At 46.8% G+C, this 20,259-nt stretch overlaps 1 protein-coding gene across 13 annotated transcripts in view; it reads right to left on the bottom strand.

Annotated features, from left to right (window-relative positions):
- The window catches only part of FRMD4A (FERM domain containing 4A), a 672,294-nt gene that overhangs the window by 135,676 nt on the left and 516,359 nt on the right, over positions 1-20,259 (bottom strand). For all 13 annotated transcript variants that reach the window (XM_032244155.1, XM_032244153.1, XM_032244154.1 and 10 more), the window contains 2 exons: positions 17,102-17,194; positions 5,467-5,551 (listed from right to left, as the gene is read on the bottom strand). In XM_032244155.1, the coding sequence (XP_032100046.1) occupies positions 5,467-5,551; positions 17,102-17,194 (178 nt within the window). The remainder of the gene's footprint in view (positions 1-5,466; positions 5,552-17,101; positions 17,195-20,259) is intronic.

Raw genomic sequence — 20,259 nt, 5'->3', positions numbered from 1 at the left:
ATATATATATATATATATATATAAATTTAAAAATAAACGTTAAGTGCCAGTTTGTGCAAATGAAAACATTATCCTTGATCATGGGAGGGAGACGGGGGCCTTGGGATGCAACTTGGTCTCCTATATCAACTTGAAAGAAGTTGGCCGAGCATGGTGGCTCATGCCTGTAATCCCAGCACTTTGGGAGGCAGAGGCGGGAGAATCACCTGAGGTTGGGAGTTCAAGGCCAGCCTGACCAACACGGAGAAACCCCATCTCTACCAAAAATACAAAATTAGCTGGGCATGTGCACGCCTGTGATCCCAGCTACTCAGGAGGCTGAGGCAGGAGAACCACTTGAACCCAGGAGGTGGACGATGCGGTGAGCTGAGATCAGGCCATTGCACTCCAGCCTGGGCAACAAGAGCAAAACTACATCTCAAAAAAAAAGAAACGCAAAAAGCTGTCCCTTGGTTATTTGCGCTCATTTGTGCGCAAAGCCCAAAGAAAGATTTTGAGAAGAGAGAGCTGGGTTCTGGGGTGACATTCAGCATGTGGGCTGATGCTGTCGGGACCTTGGTCCTAAATATGGCTGGCTACAAAGGTGTCATCCACTTACTGAATCTGTAGTATTTAGTTCTGACATTCATTCTTTTAATTTTCCCTGAATCCCAAAGTCCTCAACGTGCAGGATGTTCAGAAGCCTTCAGTGCCAGCTCAGCATCTGGGACAAGACAGAACTGAACAACTCCTCTCCCTTTTCCCAGTCGTCTGCCCAAGGAGGCTTTGGGGCAATTTTTTACATGTCCTGCTGGAGAGTGATTTCGTGGGTTCAGCCTTCCCATTCATTTACTTCGCTGCCCAAGGCTGCCACCTGGTGGCGACTGCTCATCTTGCATTTCCGAACTTTGTTTCAAAGCGCTTTCACATTCATTTTTTAAAACACCAGATCCTCTTACAATCTGTATGCAAGCTCAGTATTATTATTTCCAGTTTATAATGAGACAATGGGATCTTAGAGAGAGGAAGGAATTTGCAAGTACCTGGAACTGCATTTGGTATCTTTTTCCTCCATTCGGCAAAACCCCAAAATACCGTCCCAGAGTGTGCTGGGTTTGAGCCCAGTTTTAGTCCTGGCGCAGCTACCTGTCCTAAAATGAGGTCTTATCACAGAACTGAATTTGATCATTACCAGGGCCTCCGTTATTTTGAATATTTTTACTTGGTGGAACTATGCTGTGCAGTCATTCCAACTCTTGTGTGTGTTAATGGGTTTTTGCAATCCCCAAAGCCTGAGTTAATTAAATTTTAAAATCCAGGCAGCGCTATCTCCCTAGACTCCGTTGAACCCACCCATCGAACACCTCACAGACAGGTGTACAAGGAGAACCTCCCTCCACTGCGCTCCATAGCCTGCCCATTCGTCAGGTAGGCGACCTTGCTTCATCTTCCTCATTGGGTAAAGAGGGATAAAAAGCAGCATCTATCTCTTGGGTCGATGGGTGCAGCAAACCACCATGGCACATGTTAACCTATGTAACAAACCTTCACGTTCTGCACATGGATCCCAGGACTTAAAGTATAACAATAATAAAAAAACACCTTTTAGAAAATGCAGGACATTCTGGGTTTTACATTTATTTGTTTTTTAAAATAATTATTTAATCTTCCATTAACATCCTGATAACCAAGGGAAAATTCCTTACTGAGATCACAGGAATGGCTGAACCCATCAAATCTTCATTTGAAAGTTCTCTGTTTTGTCTATGTGGAATTTTCCCTGACTGAATACACTACCCCTAAATTCTGTATAGAACTCTTATTGTAACTAATCCTCACACTTCAGGACTTCAGACGAGTCCCTGACATTTTACCCAGGTAAGAGGTGGAACTTAAGCTGTGAATTCAGAAAAACATCTGCTAATTTGCTTTCTGTGCCCCTACATTAATCAGCTGGTATATACCTCAAACTCTTCTGCTTCTTGTTAAATTTTTAGAATAAGAGGGAATCCTAGGTATAGTATTATTTGATTTATTTGAAGGTAAAATGCATTTTGGCCTCCAAATTATTACTATCAATAAACTTACACAAAATTTACTCTCAAAAACAAACAAAAAAAAGCACTGTCTGTCTCAAAAGGTGGTGTGCAGATTCAGTTACACAGTTCACACAGAGCACTCAGGGACAAGCCTACACACCTGTTACTGTAAATGAGCAGCCCTAAGAGGGTGTGACGGAGGCTGCATTCATGAGACATGATGGGCAGGCTGGGAGCAGCCAGTGGAGTGGGTGTTTCCTTTTTAAAATGTTCTTTTAAGGCCGGGCGTGGTGGCTCACACCTGTAATCCCAGCACTTTGGGAGCCTAAGGTGGGTGGATTACTTGAGGTCAGGAGTTCAAGACCAGCCTGGACAACATGGCAAAACCCCATCTCTACTAAAATTACAAAAACTAGCCAGGTCTGGTGGTGCACACCTGTAATCCCAGTTACTTTGGGGGCTGAGGTGGGAGAATCACTTGAACCTGGGAGGCAGAGGCTGCAGTGAGCCAAGTCTGCGCCACTGCACTCCAGCCTGGGCGACAGAGCGAGACTGTGTCGCAAAAAAAAAAAGTTCTTTTAGTCGCAGCTCCTACTCTGGGTGGTATTCTACAAGTCTGTCTTTCCAGGGAGGCAGTGTGTGCTGGAAAAAGGTGCAGGCATTTCGGGTTATCCCATAAAAGGAGACACTACGAGCTTATGAAGCAATTGGATACAGGGCAAGAGGCTGGCGCTCTCAATTAGGAATCATCTCTTGAACGGACTTTTTTCCAAAGAAGATACACAAATGGCCAATCAGCATGTGGAAATATGCTCCACATCACTAGTCATCAGGGAAATGCAAATCAAAACCACAATGAGATACAGCTCACAGCCGTTGGGATGGCTATTAATTTAATAAAACAAAATAGAAAATAACAAATGTTGGTGAGGAAGTGGAGAAACTGGAGCCGCTGTGCACTGCCGGTAGAAATGTAAAATGGTACAGCTGCTACGGAAAACGGCAGGGATGGCGCCTCAGAAAAGGAAAAACAGAACTACCCTATGATCTGGCAATACCACTTATAGGTGTATACCCCGAACAACTGGGAAGAGGGTCTCGAGGAGATATTTAGGCATCCATGTTCATAACAGCACTATCCGTGATAGTCAAAAGGTAGAAATAATCCGTGTCTTTTGATGGATGATTGCATTAACAAAAGGTGATCTACACATACTGAGAGGGGAGACCCTCCCCATCTCCCTCCTCGCAGGCCTCGGCTTCCTCCCTCCGGATGAGAAGGAGGTTAAAGAGTGATAAAATACCAAGGAACTGGAATCCGTGGTCAAGTGACTTGCTAACGCCACTGACCACGCTATCATAAGGCCCAAGGACTGGGAAGATAACCCCCTTTTCAGTTCCCAGCGTCTATACTATCTATAAACCTTGAAGTGTTGCAAAGAATGTTATTCCTACCAGCCAGAGCCTGGCACTGGGTCACAGCCTCCACATTTACATGACCCAGACCTCCTCCTGGAAACACCTCTGCCAACTAATGATTTACTGCCTTTGTCTTGTCTCTGTAAGCCCCCTCCCCTGCCTATTCCCTCAGGCACTGCATATGAATTAGCAAATCAATAAAGCCAAAGACTGTGAGGTCAGCTACCCGGCCAATGGACAATAACACAGTTTCACCTCTGATCCCCCTTCAGAGTTGTAAGCCCTTAAAAAGGGAAAGACGCTCCTTCTCAGGGAGCTCAGTGAATAAGGATGTAGCCTTCTGCAGCTCCTGGCCAAATAAAAAGCCACTTCCTTCCTCAGTTCAGTGTTCAAGAGGTTTGTTTCCTGCTGCTCCTGCTTTAATATAATGAAATATTACACAACCTTAAAAAGGAAGGCAGCCAAGCATGGTGGCTCACATCTGTAATCCCAGCACTTTGGGAAGCTAAGGCAGGCAGATCACCTGAGCCCAGGAGTTTGAGACCAGCCTTGGCAACATGGCGAAACCCTGTCTCTACAAAGAAATAAAATTAGACGGATATGGTGGCTCACACCTGTAGTCCCAGCTACTTAGAAGGCTGAGGTGGGAGGATCACTTGAGTCTGGGAGTTGGACATTGCAGAAAGCCAAGATCGCCCCACTGAACTCTAGCCGGGATGACAGAGAGACCCTGTCTTAAAAAATTTAAAAAACAAAACAAAACAAAACAAAACAAAACAAAACAAAACAAAACAAATCCACGAAGGAAATTGTGACACGTGCTATAATACGGATGAATCTTTTTTTTTTTTTTTTTTTGGCATAGGCTAGAGTGCAATGGCACGATCTCAGCTCACTGCACCTACATCTCCTGGTTTCAAGTGATTCTCCTGCCTCAGCCTCCCCAGTAGCTGGGATTACAGGCACGTACCACCATGTCTGGCTAATTTTTGTATTTTTAATAGAAATGAGGTTTCACCAAGTTGGCCAGGCTGGTCACAAACTCCTGATCTCTGGTGATCCGCTGGCCTTGGCCTCCCAAAGTGCTGGGATTACAGGTGTGAGCCACTGCGCCCGGACAATATGGATGAACCTTGAGGCCATTATACTGAGTGAAGTAAGCCAGACACAAAAGGACAAATACTGCATGATTCCACTTATGTGAAGTACTAGAGTGGTTAAATTCATAGAGACAAAAGTAGTGGTTGCCAGGGGCTGAGGACAGCGGGGAAGGGGAGTTGTTTATTGAGTATAGAGCTTTAGTTTTGCAGATGAAAAGAGTTCCTAGGTGAATGATGGTGTGATGGTTGTACAACATTGTGAATGTCCTGAATGCCACTGATCTGTACACTTAAAAATGGCCGAGACCACAAATCGAGTTCAGTATATAATGCCAAGTGAACGGAGCACCCAATTCTCACAAGTCACGCTAGAGAACTTACTCATGTAACTGAATACCATCTGTCCCCCCAAAACCTATGGAAATATAAAAAAATTGTAAAAATGTGTAAGAGAGTAAATTTAGGTGCACTTTACAATTTTTTTTTAAAAAGAAACTGTCTCACTGAAAGTGACAAGAGCATCCCTTTGAAAGATGCTGCTAGACCATCGAAAAATGGTCAAATACACACATATTTGGTTACAAGAAGCTCACTCATACTGCAAGACCTAAGTCGACTAGTATGCTTGTCATGCTTGTCTAAGTTTTTCCCCTTTGTCTCAGTTGACAAAGAAACCTTTAAAATCAGGAGACCTTTAAAATAAGGTTAGGAAACATCTCCACAGAGCCAGAAACAGCCACGGATCAAAGGAATCTCATTATTAAATGGTGCCGGTTAGCTTCATAACGTTCCATTCATGTATAGCAAGTGATTTATAAATGACTTCTCCTAATCAATGAAATGGCCTAAGGGGCAACACTTTGGAATTGTCAGCTTCAAATGATCCTTTTGAATTTCAGTGGGAAACTGAGGGAGGAGGGAGTTCCTACCTTGTAGATGCAGGACTTCGCGTTCAGAAAGAAAAGCTCAATGGTAGCATTGTCCTTCAAGTACGAAATGCTTTCTATATAGAACCTGAAAGAGAAAAACGATGCATGAACCACAGAAACAGCAGGTGCAGAAAACATGCAGCTCTCTCAAGCTCCATGACTTGCAGTGAAAGCTGAACCTCCCCATCCTAAAGAAACAAAGGAAAAAGCATCATCAGTGGTTTCCCTGTGATCCCCTGTGGAAGACAGTGTTTTTTGAGTTGTGATAGTGGGTTAGGACTGCCATGCCCTGATGGGCCTCACCATAGCCAAAGAATCAGGCCTGCCACCAACCTGTAACAGCAGATTCTAAAACAGACCTTCCACTTTCATTGTCCTATTTGCTTTCTAATTTTACATAATTAATTTGTTATTTGTTTTTTATCACATTTCTTGTCTTTTCTAAATTGTCATTGAGTTGGATTTTCTTTACTTTTTTTTTTTTTTTTTTTTTTTTTTTAAGAGAGACAGGGCCTTGCTCTGTTGCCCAGGCTGGAGTGCAGTGGTGTGATCATGGCTCACTGTAGCCTCAACCTCCTGGGCTCAAGCAATCTTCCTGCCTCAGCTTCCTGAGTAGCTGAGACCACAGGTGCTTATCACCACACTCGGCTTTTTTTTGTTTGTTTGTAGAGATGGAGTCTGGCTTTGTTGCTCAGGCGAGGCCCAAATCATTTGCCCACCTCAGCCTCCCGAAATGCTGAGGTTATAGATGTGAGCCACTGGTGGGGACGAGGGAAGGGATAGCTGAAGGTGAGGGGGGACTGGGGAGCGACAGCATTAGGAGAAATACCTAATGTAGATGAAGGGGTGATGGGTACAGCAAACCACCATGGCACATGTTTACCTACGTGACAAACCTGCACATTCTGCACATCTACCCCAGAACTTAAAGTATAATAAATAAATTTAAAAAGAAAAAAAAAGATAATTTCTTCTGCTAATCACAGCTTTCTTTGAAATGGTTACTGCTACTCCCAAAGGTGGTGAGCTGTGATTTGATTTCTGTACATTTGGAGAGCTATGCTAAGCTAAGTGATATTAATGCATATGAAGCCAAATGAGAGCTGGATTTCATCTGGAGCTTTTTTTTCAAGATGAAACATGCTGACATTATATAAGTTTACACTAAATGTGCCTTTATAATATTGACTTTGGAGTTTATTAAATTCTTTAATGAGACAGTGCACTTGTACTGTCTAATGACTAGCTGCACTGAAGGATGAGGAATTGAGGTGAAGAGGGGAGAAGGGTTGAAATGCAGCATCTTAGAGAGAAGGAGGTTCTGAGCTGGGTGGATTAGGAAGGTGCTGAGTACCTGGGGCTCTTGGAAACTCGGTTTACCAGAAGAGGCAGAAGGTGAGGGAGGTGAAATGGGAAGAAAAAAGTACTACAGTTTTCTAGAACAGCATTAAAAGCTGATGGCCAGAATCCTCTGGAGGGAGTCAGAGAGCAGCGGTGGAGTCCCCAGCTCTGTGTGACTTAGGGCAAGTCACGTCACCTTGTTGGGCTTCTGTTTTTCAGACTGTGAAAGAAGTGGTTCTCTATCTAAGAACCCCACTGGTTTTTATATATTAGAAACGAACTCCAATTTAAACAACAGCAGCAAAAACAAGAAGCCAACGTCGTACAAGGCAAACAAAGGATACCTTTAGCTTCGTAAGTTCTATTTGTAGTAATTCATTAAAATCACTTCTTTTAATCAATATAATCACCTAACGGGCAACAATGTCGAATTTCCAAGTTCAAATGATACTTTTAGATTCCAGTGTGAAATGGAAGAGGAGGGGAGTTTCTACACTGTAGATGCGGGACTTCACGTGTCTTTTCAGAAAGGAAAGCTCAAAGGTAGCATTACCCTTTAGGTACGGTCAAAGATAAAAGGATTTATCCATCATTGGCCGGGCGTGGGGAATCCAGCACCTTGTGAGACCGAGGGAGTGGGATCACCTGAGATCAAGAGTTCAAAACCAGCCTGGCTAGCTGCCGAGATTGCGCCATTGCACTCCAGCCTGGGCAACAAGAGCAAAACTCTATCTTAAAAATAAATAAATTTACGTCCTTTGCAAAATGCCTTTGGCAAAGGGTCATCAGAATAACAAAAGAAACTAAAGGAAGAAAAGTAAGGAAGAGGGAGAAAAGGGAGAGAAAGGGGAGGGAAAGAAGAGAGAAAGCAATCCTAACGCCGGAATACTAACAGAGGCCTGAAGTTGGCAGCTGCCTTCAAAATCTAATAACGATTTTGAGTCTAAATTCATATAGGGTCTGAAATAACTTAATTTTCAAAGTAATGCCATATGTTTCTTTAAAAAAAACTCATTTGCTTTAGTTCTAGAGAATTAAAGAGTAAAGACATCCTGTCTCTTCCACCTTAATTTCCACCTGAAATAGAATATTAACAAAATATAACACTCCCCTTTTCAACTCTAAAATAATATAAAACTGAAATAAGGTGGCTAATCCTACATCTCTGCGACCGCATTAATTTCCACCAAGCTCCATGTTGTCTGGCCATATAGGGGCAGAGAAGGTACAGGAAATAACAGGCATATTCTGAGATGAAGAAAAAAACCATCTCCTTTCGACAGAAGTGGAAAGCAGTTTCCGGTTAACTTTGATCGCCAAGATGACAGGCTGGAAAACCGTGAGTCCCGGGCCTGTCGTATCATTGTTCAGTTAGGGGAGGGGGCTGAGCTCATCCGAACTTTCCCTCCACGCCAGGGAGCTGCTGAGTCAAAAATGGCTGCAGAGAAAGAGCTCAGACATCTCCACCCGCATGCCCAGAGAGGCACGGTGCACGCTGGGGCACCAGGACAAGAGCCTTTTGGGGAGATGGGGAGGGCTCATGGTTTGGATTCAAAGTCAACCTTTTCTTCTTCTTCTTTTTTTTGACATGGGGTCTTGCTCTGTCACTCAGGCTGGAGGGCAATGTGCAATCACACCTCACTGCAGCCTAGACCTCCTGGGCTCAAGTGATCCTTCTGCCTCAGCCTTCCAAATAGCTGGGACTACAGGTATAAGCCACCTTGCTGACTACTTTTTTATTTTCTGTCGAGATGGGGTCTCTCTATGTTGCCTAGGCTGGTCTTGAACTCCTGAGCTCAAGTAATCCTCCCACCTTGACCTCCTAAAGTACTGGGATTACAGACCAGCCTCTTCTTCTTTTTTTAAAATCCTGTTTTTGGCTGGGCGTAGTGGCTCATGCCTGTAATCCCAGCACTTTGGGAGGCTGAGGCAGGCAGATCATTTGAGGTCAGGAGTTCGAGACCAGCCTGGTCAACATGGTGAAACCTTGTCTCTACTAAAAATACAAAAATTAGCCCAGCTACTTGGGAGGCTAAGGCAGGAGAATCGCTTGAACTCAGGAGGCGGAGGCTGCAGTCAGCTGAGATTGCACCACTGCACTCTAGCCCGGGTGACAGAGCAAGACTCTGTCTCAAAAAAAAAAAAAAAAAAAAGGTGGGTTCTTTTTCTGATTTTTCAGGAGAGCCTCAGCAGTAGGTGGCGATGTTGCATTTCCTTAATTACCAGCGTCGGGCAGGGAGTGCTTCCAGAGTTCACAAAGAACATTCCAGGTCTCTGGGTAACCAGGGAAATGAAGGCTGTGTCTCAGATTCAGAGGGTCTGCACAGACAGTTCCGAGTCTGGCTATGTATTGACCATGTCTTTATGACGCTTGAACATCTGTGGCCTTGCTGGGCCTGGAGGCACTGCTGGGGCTGGGGTTAGCCAATTTTCAGAAAGCAAGACTTCCACATGTCACCATGGACCCAGGATCCCCCCCTTCTTCCACCTCTCAGCTCTCACACCCAGGGCCACTATTCCCCCACCCTCACCACCCGGGGGACACGTACCAGACAACCAGGGGCAGCCCCCATGCTGCAGAGCCGGCTGAAATTATTTAAACTAGCCAATCCCAAGCCTGTTCTCCCGGCCTTGCCCATTCCTCCCCACAGAAACCACAAAAAAGGCTCTTGCCCAATTGTTCCCTGGCTCCCCTGCCTCCTGACTAACCCCGGTGCCTCCCATGTGGCCCCGCGTGGCGCGGTGCTGCCCCTCCTCCTGGGAATGAGTGACAATCTTTTCAACGTCTGTCCTCTCCTCATCTGCTGGCCTCACCACAGCTGAATCATAATCAGAACCACACTTTAAACTGTTTTTTGGGGCACATTTAGCAGGACTGAATCTTAGGGCGTCCATCTGAGTTGAAAGGAACACTGGACAGACTGCAGACCTCGCTGAGGGCTCCTGAACTCCACAAGCAACCTTCCATCCAAGCGAGCTCAGATGACCCGGACCTGAGAATATTTTATCAGAGAGCCTGAAGGAGAAATAAGTAGGTGCTCTGTGTTTGTGTTTGAGCTTATTAAATATTAAACAGCCTCTGAAGCCTCGGGGGGTCCTGTCCCCTTCTTTGACATGTGAAAGCCTCTGATTGCAACAGACTGAACGCTGCCCGGTCAGATGGCAAGGGCCCAGCCAGATGACATCAGCCAGGTCTCCTCCTCCAACCCCTCCTGCTCTCCCTTTCCCTTTCCCATCCAACCCTGGGCACTTGGGAATCACTGAATATTTACAGCAAGTGTTAATTAAATGGACCAGTGATTTCATTTTGTAATCAACACAAATGTCACATTTAAAACGCCTACCCTTGGTGGCAAATAAGAACCACAATAATAAGAGCAATAAGCTGTGAGTTTCTGCAGCCAAGGCTCTGATGCCTAGAATCTCAATGGCTCTAAAATCTTAACTGGGACACCCAGCTGAAATATAGCAAGTTCTGGTTAGCAGGAACCTCATTTTAGATCCATGCCATCATTGTTATTGCGAGTGACAGGAAGGAGCAGCTGCTGTCTCCACCAGCCGGGAAGACACCAAGAATCTTGTCCATGGACTTGGCTGAAAGTCTTTCCTCCCCGATCAGGCTTCTCCTTTCTTATCTTTCTACTGCTTGTTTCAGTTTATTGTCTGTGAAGCTCAAAAGTTTGAAGAGGCATATCTAATCTCTGTTTATTTTCTTATAAGGAGTTTAGATGATCAGAGCTACAGGGACACTTGGTAGAAGAACAAGCAATTAAAGAATAGTCCAGGCATGAAGGCTTCATTCTGAGCACAGTGTTGTGCCTATAAAAAGACCCCCCACACACACACACACACACACACACACGCGCGCGACACAGACTTCCTGGGGTGTGTATATTTTCCTTCTATTTTTTCTTGACCTATTTCTAAAGCTTGCCCGGCGAACGATATCAGAGAGACATTGCTCCCAAGCCTTACAGCACTAAACAACGGTTTGCAGTTGAATGTGGTCTTGGTCGTGTATTGACCACTGGCTGCTTATAACACGTGTATGTGGGAGGAGGAGTGTGGTGAGGGAGGGGGAAGAGGTGAGGCTAGACAGGTAAGCAGAAGTCGCATCACACAACATACACTAAAAATATCCTTTTTGGGGGATATTGGGAAGCTGGAAAAAAATTATGGGCAAGGATCAGATGAGAATTTAGAAAGATGCTCAGTGTCTTCATATGGGGGAGTTTGGAAGGGATCAAGGTCAGATGCAGAGATGAAGAAGGAGATCTTGAGTCCAGAAGTTTATGGAAGCCCTAATTACATGTTAGGCTGAGTACGGAGAGTAAGGGATGGACACGGAGCTGTTTAAGATGCAGGAATAAAAGGGAGTTGTGACTGAGAGAACAGGGGGAGGCAGGTGGGAGGGAGCGGTGAGGTCAAAGTTGACTCCCAAGTCTCTGGCTTGGGAGGCTGCATGGGTGGTGGTGCCTATCACAAAGACAAGGAGGTGACACCAAAATGGGAGCAAATTTAGAGGCAAAAAGACAATGGTGTCATTACATTCTGGCTGCATCTGTGTGGAAATGCCAATCAGCACAGACGGCTGGAGCTCGGGAGAGAGGTCAGGGCTGGGGCAGAGGATGGAGTGTCTCCAGCAGAGACTGTGCTGGCAGCCGTGGGTGGGGGTGAAATCACACCTGGGGAAGGTGCAGGGAGAGAACACAAGCAAGACACAACCTCGTGGACACCAGGGCTCAAGGGACAGCAGAGCAGAGCGGGGAACCTGCCCCGAGCCAGGGACAGAGTGGACAAACAGGAGGCGGCCCAGGACAGTGCAGTGCCACAGAGCCAGGGGGAACTGAAGGGGAGCACGTTCAATTGAGGCCAGAGCCACAGAGGCCACTTTGGAGCAGGGCAGAAGCACAGCCAGGGAACCAGGGGCAAGAGACTTCCAGTGACCAGGGGTATGATGGTACCAGGAGCTGGATGGCCATGGAACGAGGAAGGTGAGGCCTGTGGGGAGCGGGTGACAGTAAGTACAGACCCATTTCTCGGCCGCTGCTGTGGGCAGAGCAGAAGGCGCAGCAGAGGGCACTGGCTGGAGGTGGCTGTGCGTCACAGAGGGTGTTTTATTTGATTAGATTGGGAGGTGATCACGAAGGGGAGGAATCCATGGAAAAGGACACGCTTAAGATAGAGAAAAAGAGGAAAGGCTGGAGGGAAAAGCTCAAGTGAGGTGGCAGAAGGGGCTGGAATTGAGGCCCACGTGCATGGGTGAGTGCTGGCTGATGGGCTAAGGGTCTTCCTCTGAGATGCTCATGCATTTGTGGGTGTGCAGTGGGTGGATTGGGAGCCCACAAAAACACAATTACAGATATAATTAAGTCTGTGGGTAAAGAAGGAGGACTAGGAGCTCCGTGCTGCTGGCTGTTGTTTTCTCTGCAGAAACATAAGCAGCACCATTGTCTTAGAGCAAAAGCCTTGAGTATCTGGAGCCTGCAGCAAGAGGTAAAACCAGAGTGGGGAACAGAGATCCTGAGCGGGCACCCGGGCAGACCTGGCTAGAAACACTGATGATCTGTGTGGGATTCATCACAATGACCATGAACCAACCTGAAGTTGCGTCAACCTTTTCCTGACCACACTCAGAAGCTCATAGGTAGAAATAAAAGGTGTGTGTGTGGCAGGACCTGTCCAACCCTGGGAGGGTGTGTGTGTAAGAGAGAGAGAGAAAGGGAGAGAGAGTGTGTGTGTGAGCAGTAAAGGAAGTTGTGGTCCAGGGCCAAGAAGTGGCTGGAAGGGTGCACAATGGATTTGCACTGAATTGGCAAACAAACAAACAAACAAAAAAACAGGCAGGGCTGATAGGATCTCAGAAGCTAGAGGAAATGGATGTGAAATTGCCTGAGAACAGGGTTTATCAGTTTTGTTCACTGCCTTGTCCTTGGCTCCTAGAGCAGTGCTTCTACCAAAGGACATCTCAAGGGACATCTGTGAGGCCAGAAATGAGGGCGTGGATGATGGTGCAGAAACGGCGCAGGAGGAGCGGTGAGAAAGCTGCTGCACTCCACAGCTGGGATGATGGTGAACTTGGGTTCGTCAGTGTCAGTGTCAGTGTGACACAGCTCAGGGTGATGACATGGTGCAAGTGGACCCTGGAGTTTTCTTTCTAGGAGAGGGAAGAGCACAGTTCAACAAAGCACACCTTCCCGTGGGTGTCCGCTGTGTCCGAAAATGCAGAAAATGGCAAGATCCTCTTAAGGGGGACCAACAGCAGATGTTTCGGCTCCTGAAAATCCTTGCTTTACCGTTTGAGATGGCTCTTCCTCCTCTATGAGACATTTCCAAGAGATCCAGTATATCCCTTCAGAGTGGCGGCCTGCCAAGACCTGTGACTGTGGTTGTCCCCATGCAGGGGTGCTCTGCCAGGGGAGCTCTGGGTTGGGTAGTGCCGGAACCAGGCAGGCTCTGTCCCTGGTGCTGGTGTGCGCCTGTCCTGAACACCATCTCTGCAGGCGGACACTGGTTCTGCAAAGTGTGGGTGACAAGGAGGGCTGGGGTCACCGCCTTTGACTTGGCTGCTCCTGGCCTGCCTGCAGAGGGAGCAGTGGAGATCGCTGGCCACAGTGAGGTTGTCACTTTTCCCCTGTGTAGACGGATGCCGTGCAGTGGGGAGGGCAGACATAACCGAACAGATGAGATCTCATCTTGCCTCCGTAACTTATTAGCCATGCTGGGGAAGAATTTAGGGATCATCCCGGGATCCCATCTCCTTCTCTTTAATTAGGAATAATCAGACCTGCTTCAAGGGTTGCTGCAAAGATTAACAATCACCCTTAGCAATGGACAGGTGATGAGCACTGGATAGTGCCTGTCTCTCCAACCTTTATCCTTTTTGGATAATTATTATTATGATTATTATGACTGAGATGGAGTCTCACTCTGTCGCCCAGTCTGGAGTGCAGCGTCACGATCTTGGCTCACTGTAACTTCCCTTCCACCTCCCGGGTTCAAGTGATTCTCCTGCCTTAGCCTCCCAAGTACCTGAGACTACAGGCACATGCCACCATGCCCGGGTAATCTTTGCATTTTTAGTAGAGAAGTGTTTTGACCATGTTGGCCAGGCTGGTCTTCACCTCCTGACTTCGGGCGATCCACCTGCCTTGGCCTCCCAAAGTGCTGGAATTACAGGTGTGAGCCACCATGCCTGGTCTCCCATGGCTCTCTTTCATCAGGTGGTTCGATTCTGCTTTGCCACCTGGACATGTGGTACGTAGATCTAATATACAGACATTTATACCAAAGGAGAAAGGATTTGAGGAACCTGGGAGCCAGACTGCATCAAGATCCACAGGAGTCACGGCTGGAGCGTGGAGGCTGCTCAGAGCCTAACCATGCTGCTGTTTAGAAACACACAGGAAAGGTACCAGCTGGACAGAAGCTCTTTTATGGACTGAAGCTATTCCAAGTTCTGGGCTTTTGACGAAGATGATTCTCTTACCGCTCCTTTGGAGAAAACTGCCTGTGAGCATCCCTAGGCAGGTGTTGGGTTATAAACAGAGAATTCTTCCCAGGACGAAAAGCAAGGTAAAAAGATGAAATTAACTTATATAGAGAATCTGCCTCTTCTCTTGGAGAAAACAGAATGACTGTTTTTTTGTTACTACACTGCTCGACTAGCTGAGAAGTGAGAACTCAGGACAGTGAGGGTGCCAGGACCCTCTGTGGCTGGGACCCCAGTGACACCCTCCACCCTACCCTTGGAGGCTGCGGCAATAGGTCGACGGACAGGTGAGGGCCTGAGTTCAGGTAACAAAGAGGAGAGGGCAGTGCAGAGGGAGATTTTGTAAGCAGCAGCAGAGAATTAATGCCCATAAAAATTCTAGGTTGGCTTTTGCTGGCTACAAAACAAAAACAAAAACAAAATCTAGGTTGGGAGGCCGAGGTGGGTGGATCACCTGAGGTCAGTTTAAGACCAGCCTGACCAACATGGTGAAACCCCATCTCTGCTGAAAATACAAAAAGTAGCTGGGTGTGGTGGTAGGCACCTGTAATCCTAGCTACTTGGGAGACTGAGGCAGGAGAATCAGTTGAACCCAGGAGGCAGAGATTGCAGTGAGCCAAGATCGCACCCCTGCACTCTGGCCTGGGCAACAGAGCGAGACTCCGTCTCAAAAACCAAACAAACAAACAAACAAACAAAATTCAAGGAAGAGGAATGAAGACTTGAAGATGTGCAGCCTGTGTGACTGAGTGGATGAGGATACCATAGATTTGATGTGACTGTGGAAGGTTAAGGGAGGAGACAGAGATAATGAATTTGGCTTTGGACCTGCTGAGTTTGAAGTACTCCAGTAGGGCTCTGCAGGAGGTAACTGGAACGTGACACCTTCCAGAAAGATCTGCCTCCATAGGAGCTAGAGGAGGAGAAGCGTTCTGCTAGACGGTACGTATAACAACATAGTGGAGAATGGCTGTCCCTAACTGCAGATTTGGAAGTTTTCTCTCTAATGAGTGTTCTGTGAGGTTCCTGCTTTGTCCAATTAGGAAAAAGGGTGGTGATGGTGGAAGCATCTAGGATGGCTGTGGATCAGAAGTGCATGCTGTATCTGGGTCTTCAGCCATCCCATTCCCTGATTCTATTGCTAGCACCTATTTCACCTCTGCAATGCTGGGCTACCTGCTTTCATGCAGACAAGACAGGCTTGGTATGATTTGGAAAGATCTGTGGATCTCAGAGACCAATACTTCCACCATCAGTGTCAAGATGCCCCAAGCTCTCCTGCAAGCACTCCCACAAATAACTCAGACACTTGGAAAAAACACCCACTATGCAGCCAAGCCCAGGATTTCCTCTTCTTGGCTCATGTTGGTGAAAACCACCAGGGAGGCAGAGAGTGCCTGATATATGGTAAATGCACTCACCCACCTGCGATGACAGGTTAATGACCTGCTTCCACAGAAGTCCCACCTGATACCACCTGCCCCTCCCAGCGGAATTGTTACTCTTTGTTTTATATGGTTGCTTTTCCATTAATCTGAGAAACTGTATACACCATTAAAGAGAATATGGCATTGAAATCATTCCCATTAGTAATGGAAATAGCTAAGATGAGACTGAATATGTTCACAGCTGTTAAACAAATCAAAAACGAATTAACATCAAGTTGAAATTTACTCGGCCAGCTGAGGAAAAGTCATACACTTGAGCCTGTTAAGTGGACCCTTTAACTCTTGTTTTAAGCTCTTCTGATGCGTTGTGTGGCTTAAGGATGGCTATGTCTGGAGCTGCATTCCTGATCATGCTCTTTAGGAATGACAGAATTGCCTATCATTTGTATCTCGCTCCTGAATTTCTGTTAGCGTATTTTAAAAGAACAGGGTGTATGGGTTGGGCACAGGTATTAGAGTCCATGTAGAGACTAAGGCATCAAGACCTCAATGCTTCTGCAACTGTGTTGCAGTCAAGGTTCTAGAAAGAAAGAATCTGGTGGCTTCATAGACTGGGTGTTTAGGAGCTGCTGGATTGAGGGCTCAGATTCTGACTTTGCTACCAAATCAGACTGCCCCTGAACCGCCGACTTTCCCAGCCTCTGGCTTTTCACAACCTTTTGCAAACAGAAGTTACAAGTCCTGCTGTCTTCATAAACCTGCTGCAAATATTAACTCTTTAAATCACTATATCCCGCAAATAGTTCCCTCTGCAAGCACAAAATTTTTTAGACTAGATTGATGAATAGAAAAATGCCCATTGTTTCTGCAATGTTATTAAGCTGTATCCTCCCTTGCCAGGAAATGCATATGGGCCTTTGGTTTGCTGCTGGGTTTTGACTACTGCTATTTGGGATAAACTCCCCACATTTCAAGAGATTCAAGTGGCATCCCTTCAAAAAGGAAAGAATACAAAGGCTTTTTTTACATCATTTCAAATTACCACCAAAAAAGAATCCCATGGCCTATGCTATAGAGACTTATTGTTGGAGATGCATGAGCCTCCCCAAAAATGCAGAAAAAAGTTTTCTCTTGTCATTCCACACCCACATCCTAGTGCAAATACACAACACACATGTCCTTGCACACTCACAGACACACCCTGCGCCCTCGCACCTTGCGTTTCCATCTGTGAGGCACGCCAGCTCTGCTACAACCTTTATCACCGGCGAAGATCCAAGACAAACTTGAGCGCCCTTTCCTCTGTTCTTTTCTGGACAGAGGGTGTCCAGATTCCTCGGAATCACTCTGCCCTCCCAGAGTTTTCTGATAGAGAACACAAAGAAGCAAAAGTGTGGACACCAGGTGTACATACCTGACACAAAAGTATAGAACCACGGGTCCTGACTTTTTAGGGAAGTCGTGTTCCAATACTCTTCGATCTAGTTGAAGCCAGTTTAAGTGCCCCCTGAGGAAAATAGAGACAAATTGGTTAGGGGCTTGCATTTTGCAGAGGGTGTTTTTTTGGGTGGAAGGTATATATGGAGCAGAACATACTGGTTTGTGGATAAACGAACTTTCACTTTTTTCATTTTTTTAAAATTTTTATTTTTTTGAGACAAAGTCTTGCTCTGTAACCCAGGCTGGAGTGCAGTGTCACAATCTTGGCTCACTGTAACCTCCACCTCCTGGGTTCAAGTGATTCTCCAGTCTCAGCCTCCTGAGTAGCTGCGATTACAGGTGTGAGCCACCACACCCGGCTAAATTTTGGATTTTTAGTAGAGATGGGGTTTCACCATGGTGGTCAGGCTTGTCTCAAACTCCTGACCTCAGGCGATCTGCCCGCCTCGGTCTTCCAAAGGTTGGGATTACAGGCGTGAGCCATGGCGCCCGGTCAGCTTCACTTTGTTATTCGCTTTACAGTATTCAAGAACCCAAAGGCGCTATGTGGGGGACACCAAGTCAGCAGTGGATCCTGTGTGATGTGAGGGGGGAAATGGGAACTGGAAAGTGAAGGGATTGGGACCTGCTGCTTCCCAGAGTGCACTGAAATGAAAATGTCATCCTAACCCTCCTTCTTGTCCTGAATCGCCTTTTCACCAGACTCCTGTCTTTTTTCCTGAAGGACTCAAAGCACACTTTAGAACATGTTAGCAGTCTTTACAACATCTTGCTGGAAGTATCTGGGGTGAAAAGCGAACCATACACAGTGTCTTAAAATGTTAAACTTAGGGCCAGGGGCAGTGGCTCATGCCTTTAATCCCAGCACTTTGGAAGGCTGAGGCAAGAGATCCTCACAGGGCAACCACTTTCCAGGCAGACTGGCCTGTGCAAAGGCCCTGGGGTCGGGGAGGACCCGGCATCTTAGTGTCCTGTGAGTGCAAAGCCATGAGGCTAGGGACAGCCCCGAAGGCCATGTCTTGAAGGTTAGTCTTGGAAGAGTGGGGTGAAGCCACAGAACAACTGAGCTGAAGAATCTACTCTTTCTTTTCCCCTCCTCTCCGTTTCCAATGTCTGCCCATCCTCCTGGAGCAGACAGTCCTGTAATCACTTTACAGTGTAAACTCACGTGGAACAGACTCGAGTGACCTCGCTACATTTCCCCGGGTGGCTGATGCCGTGTGACATGTGTGCAAAAGGCTGTGGATGAGAAACAAAATCTGCCTACATCACGGTCTAAGAATGCTTGCTCCTCTGAGCACATGCTCAGACCTCCGAAAAGGAAAGAGAGAACACACACAAGTGGCTTCCATCCCCTTTCTGGGGCTTCAAACTGCACATTTTGCACACAGGGAAAACAAAAATCCCTTTCCACAAAGCCCACACCTGTGGCTATAGGGAAGCCTCGTGAATCTGCCTTAGAATACTGACCACCTGAGGAACTTTGGCCTGTTTTTCCTCCAAGAATCTCCAGCCGGAAAATAAATTTCCATTAACTTTATTTTTTTGTTACCTTGCTCTGAATATAGGAAAAGTAAAAAATAAATGAAAGAGCCGGGCGTGGTGTATCACGCCTGGAATCCCAGCACGTTTGAGACCAAGGTGAGTGGATCACTGGAGGTCTGCAGTTTGATATCAGCCTAGCAACATGGTGAAACCCCGTCTCTACTAAAAATACAGAAATCAGCTGGCATAGTGACACGTGCCTGTAATCCCAGCTGCTCTGGAGGCTGAGGCAGGAGAACTGCTTGAACCCGGTGGGTGGAGGTTGCAGTGAGCCGAGATGACACCACTGCACTCCAGCTCAGTATTCAATGCACAGGACACTAAGAATCTGAGGTCCTCCCCGACCCCAGGGCCTTTGCACAGGCTAGGCTTTCTGCCTGCAACGTGGTTGCCCTCTGAAGATCTCTTGCCTCAGCCTTCCAAAGTGCTGGGATGAAAGGAGTGAGCCACTGCCCCTGGCTGTAAATGGAACGTTTTAAGACCCTGTGTATGGTTTGGTTTTCACCCCAGATACTTCCAGCAAGATGTCTTGAGAATTGCTAATATGTTCCAAAAATAAGAAAAATAAATAAATAAGGGAAGATGATATTGTAAGTAAAATAACGGGACCAGCTTCTTCCAGAAAGCTGGGATAAATTCCATTCTGACTAGAACACAAGACCAGGAAACAGAAGGCCTGGGTGCCAATGTCATCTCTGCCCATGCCTGATAATGCCCGACAGGTACCACGATGTTTCAGACCTCTGTGCCTCTGCTCATGCTGTTCCCTCGGCCCAGTACGCCTTTCCCTTCCTTCTTCCCCAGCGAGGTCCGGCCCATCCTGCAGGAATCAGCTCTCATCTCTCTGCTCCAGAGAGTCTTCCCACACCACACAGCAGGTGGCACAGGGGCTCCTCCTCCGGTACAGCACCCACACTGGGACCCCACCCGTTTCTGTACTTCCCAGTCTACAGAACTTGCTCTCTATGCATTCATTTTTCCCTAATTTTTTTTTTTTTGAGATGGAATCTCACACTGTCACCCAGGCTGCAGCACAGTGGCGCGGTGGCCAGTGGAGAGGCAGACTTCCCCATACCTGGTTTCCTTGGACCTGCAGGAGGAAGAAGGTCAGCTGCCTCCATTTTAAGAGCTTGTAAAAGTCTCTCATGGAAGGCGGCTTATAAAGACAGACTGAAGGGACATGTGACTCATCCAAGGCCCCTTATGATAAATGTCCACTGTTTGGGCAAAAACTAAAAGATGGGCTAAAAAGCAAACTGGAAACCACAGTTCTGGGGCTACCACTTTCGGCTGCAGTAGGACTTGTTAAAATATTGTTTTCGGGCCGGGCGCGGTGGCTCAAGCCTGTAATCCCAGCACTTTGGGAGGCCGAGGCGGGTGGATCAAAGTCAAGAGATCGAGACCATCCTGGTCAACATAGTGAAACCCCGTCTCTACTAAAAATACAAAAAATTAGCTGGATGTGGTGGCGCGTGCCTGTAATCCCAGCTACTCAGGAGGCTGAGGCAGGAGAATTGCGTGAACCCAGGAGGCGGAGGTTGCGCCATTGCACTCCAGCCTGGGTAACATGAGTGAAACTCCGTCTCA

The sequence above is a fragment of the Sapajus apella genome, unplaced genomic scaffold (genome assembly GCF_009761245.1).
Source record: "Sapajus apella isolate SASKATOON/1434 unplaced genomic scaffold, GSC_monkey_1.0 scaffold53, whole genome shotgun sequence".
NCBI classification, from domain to species: domain Eukaryota; kingdom Metazoa; phylum Chordata; class Mammalia; order Primates; family Cebidae; genus Sapajus; species Sapajus apella.
This window is presented reverse-complemented; position numbering and strand designations above follow the sequence as displayed.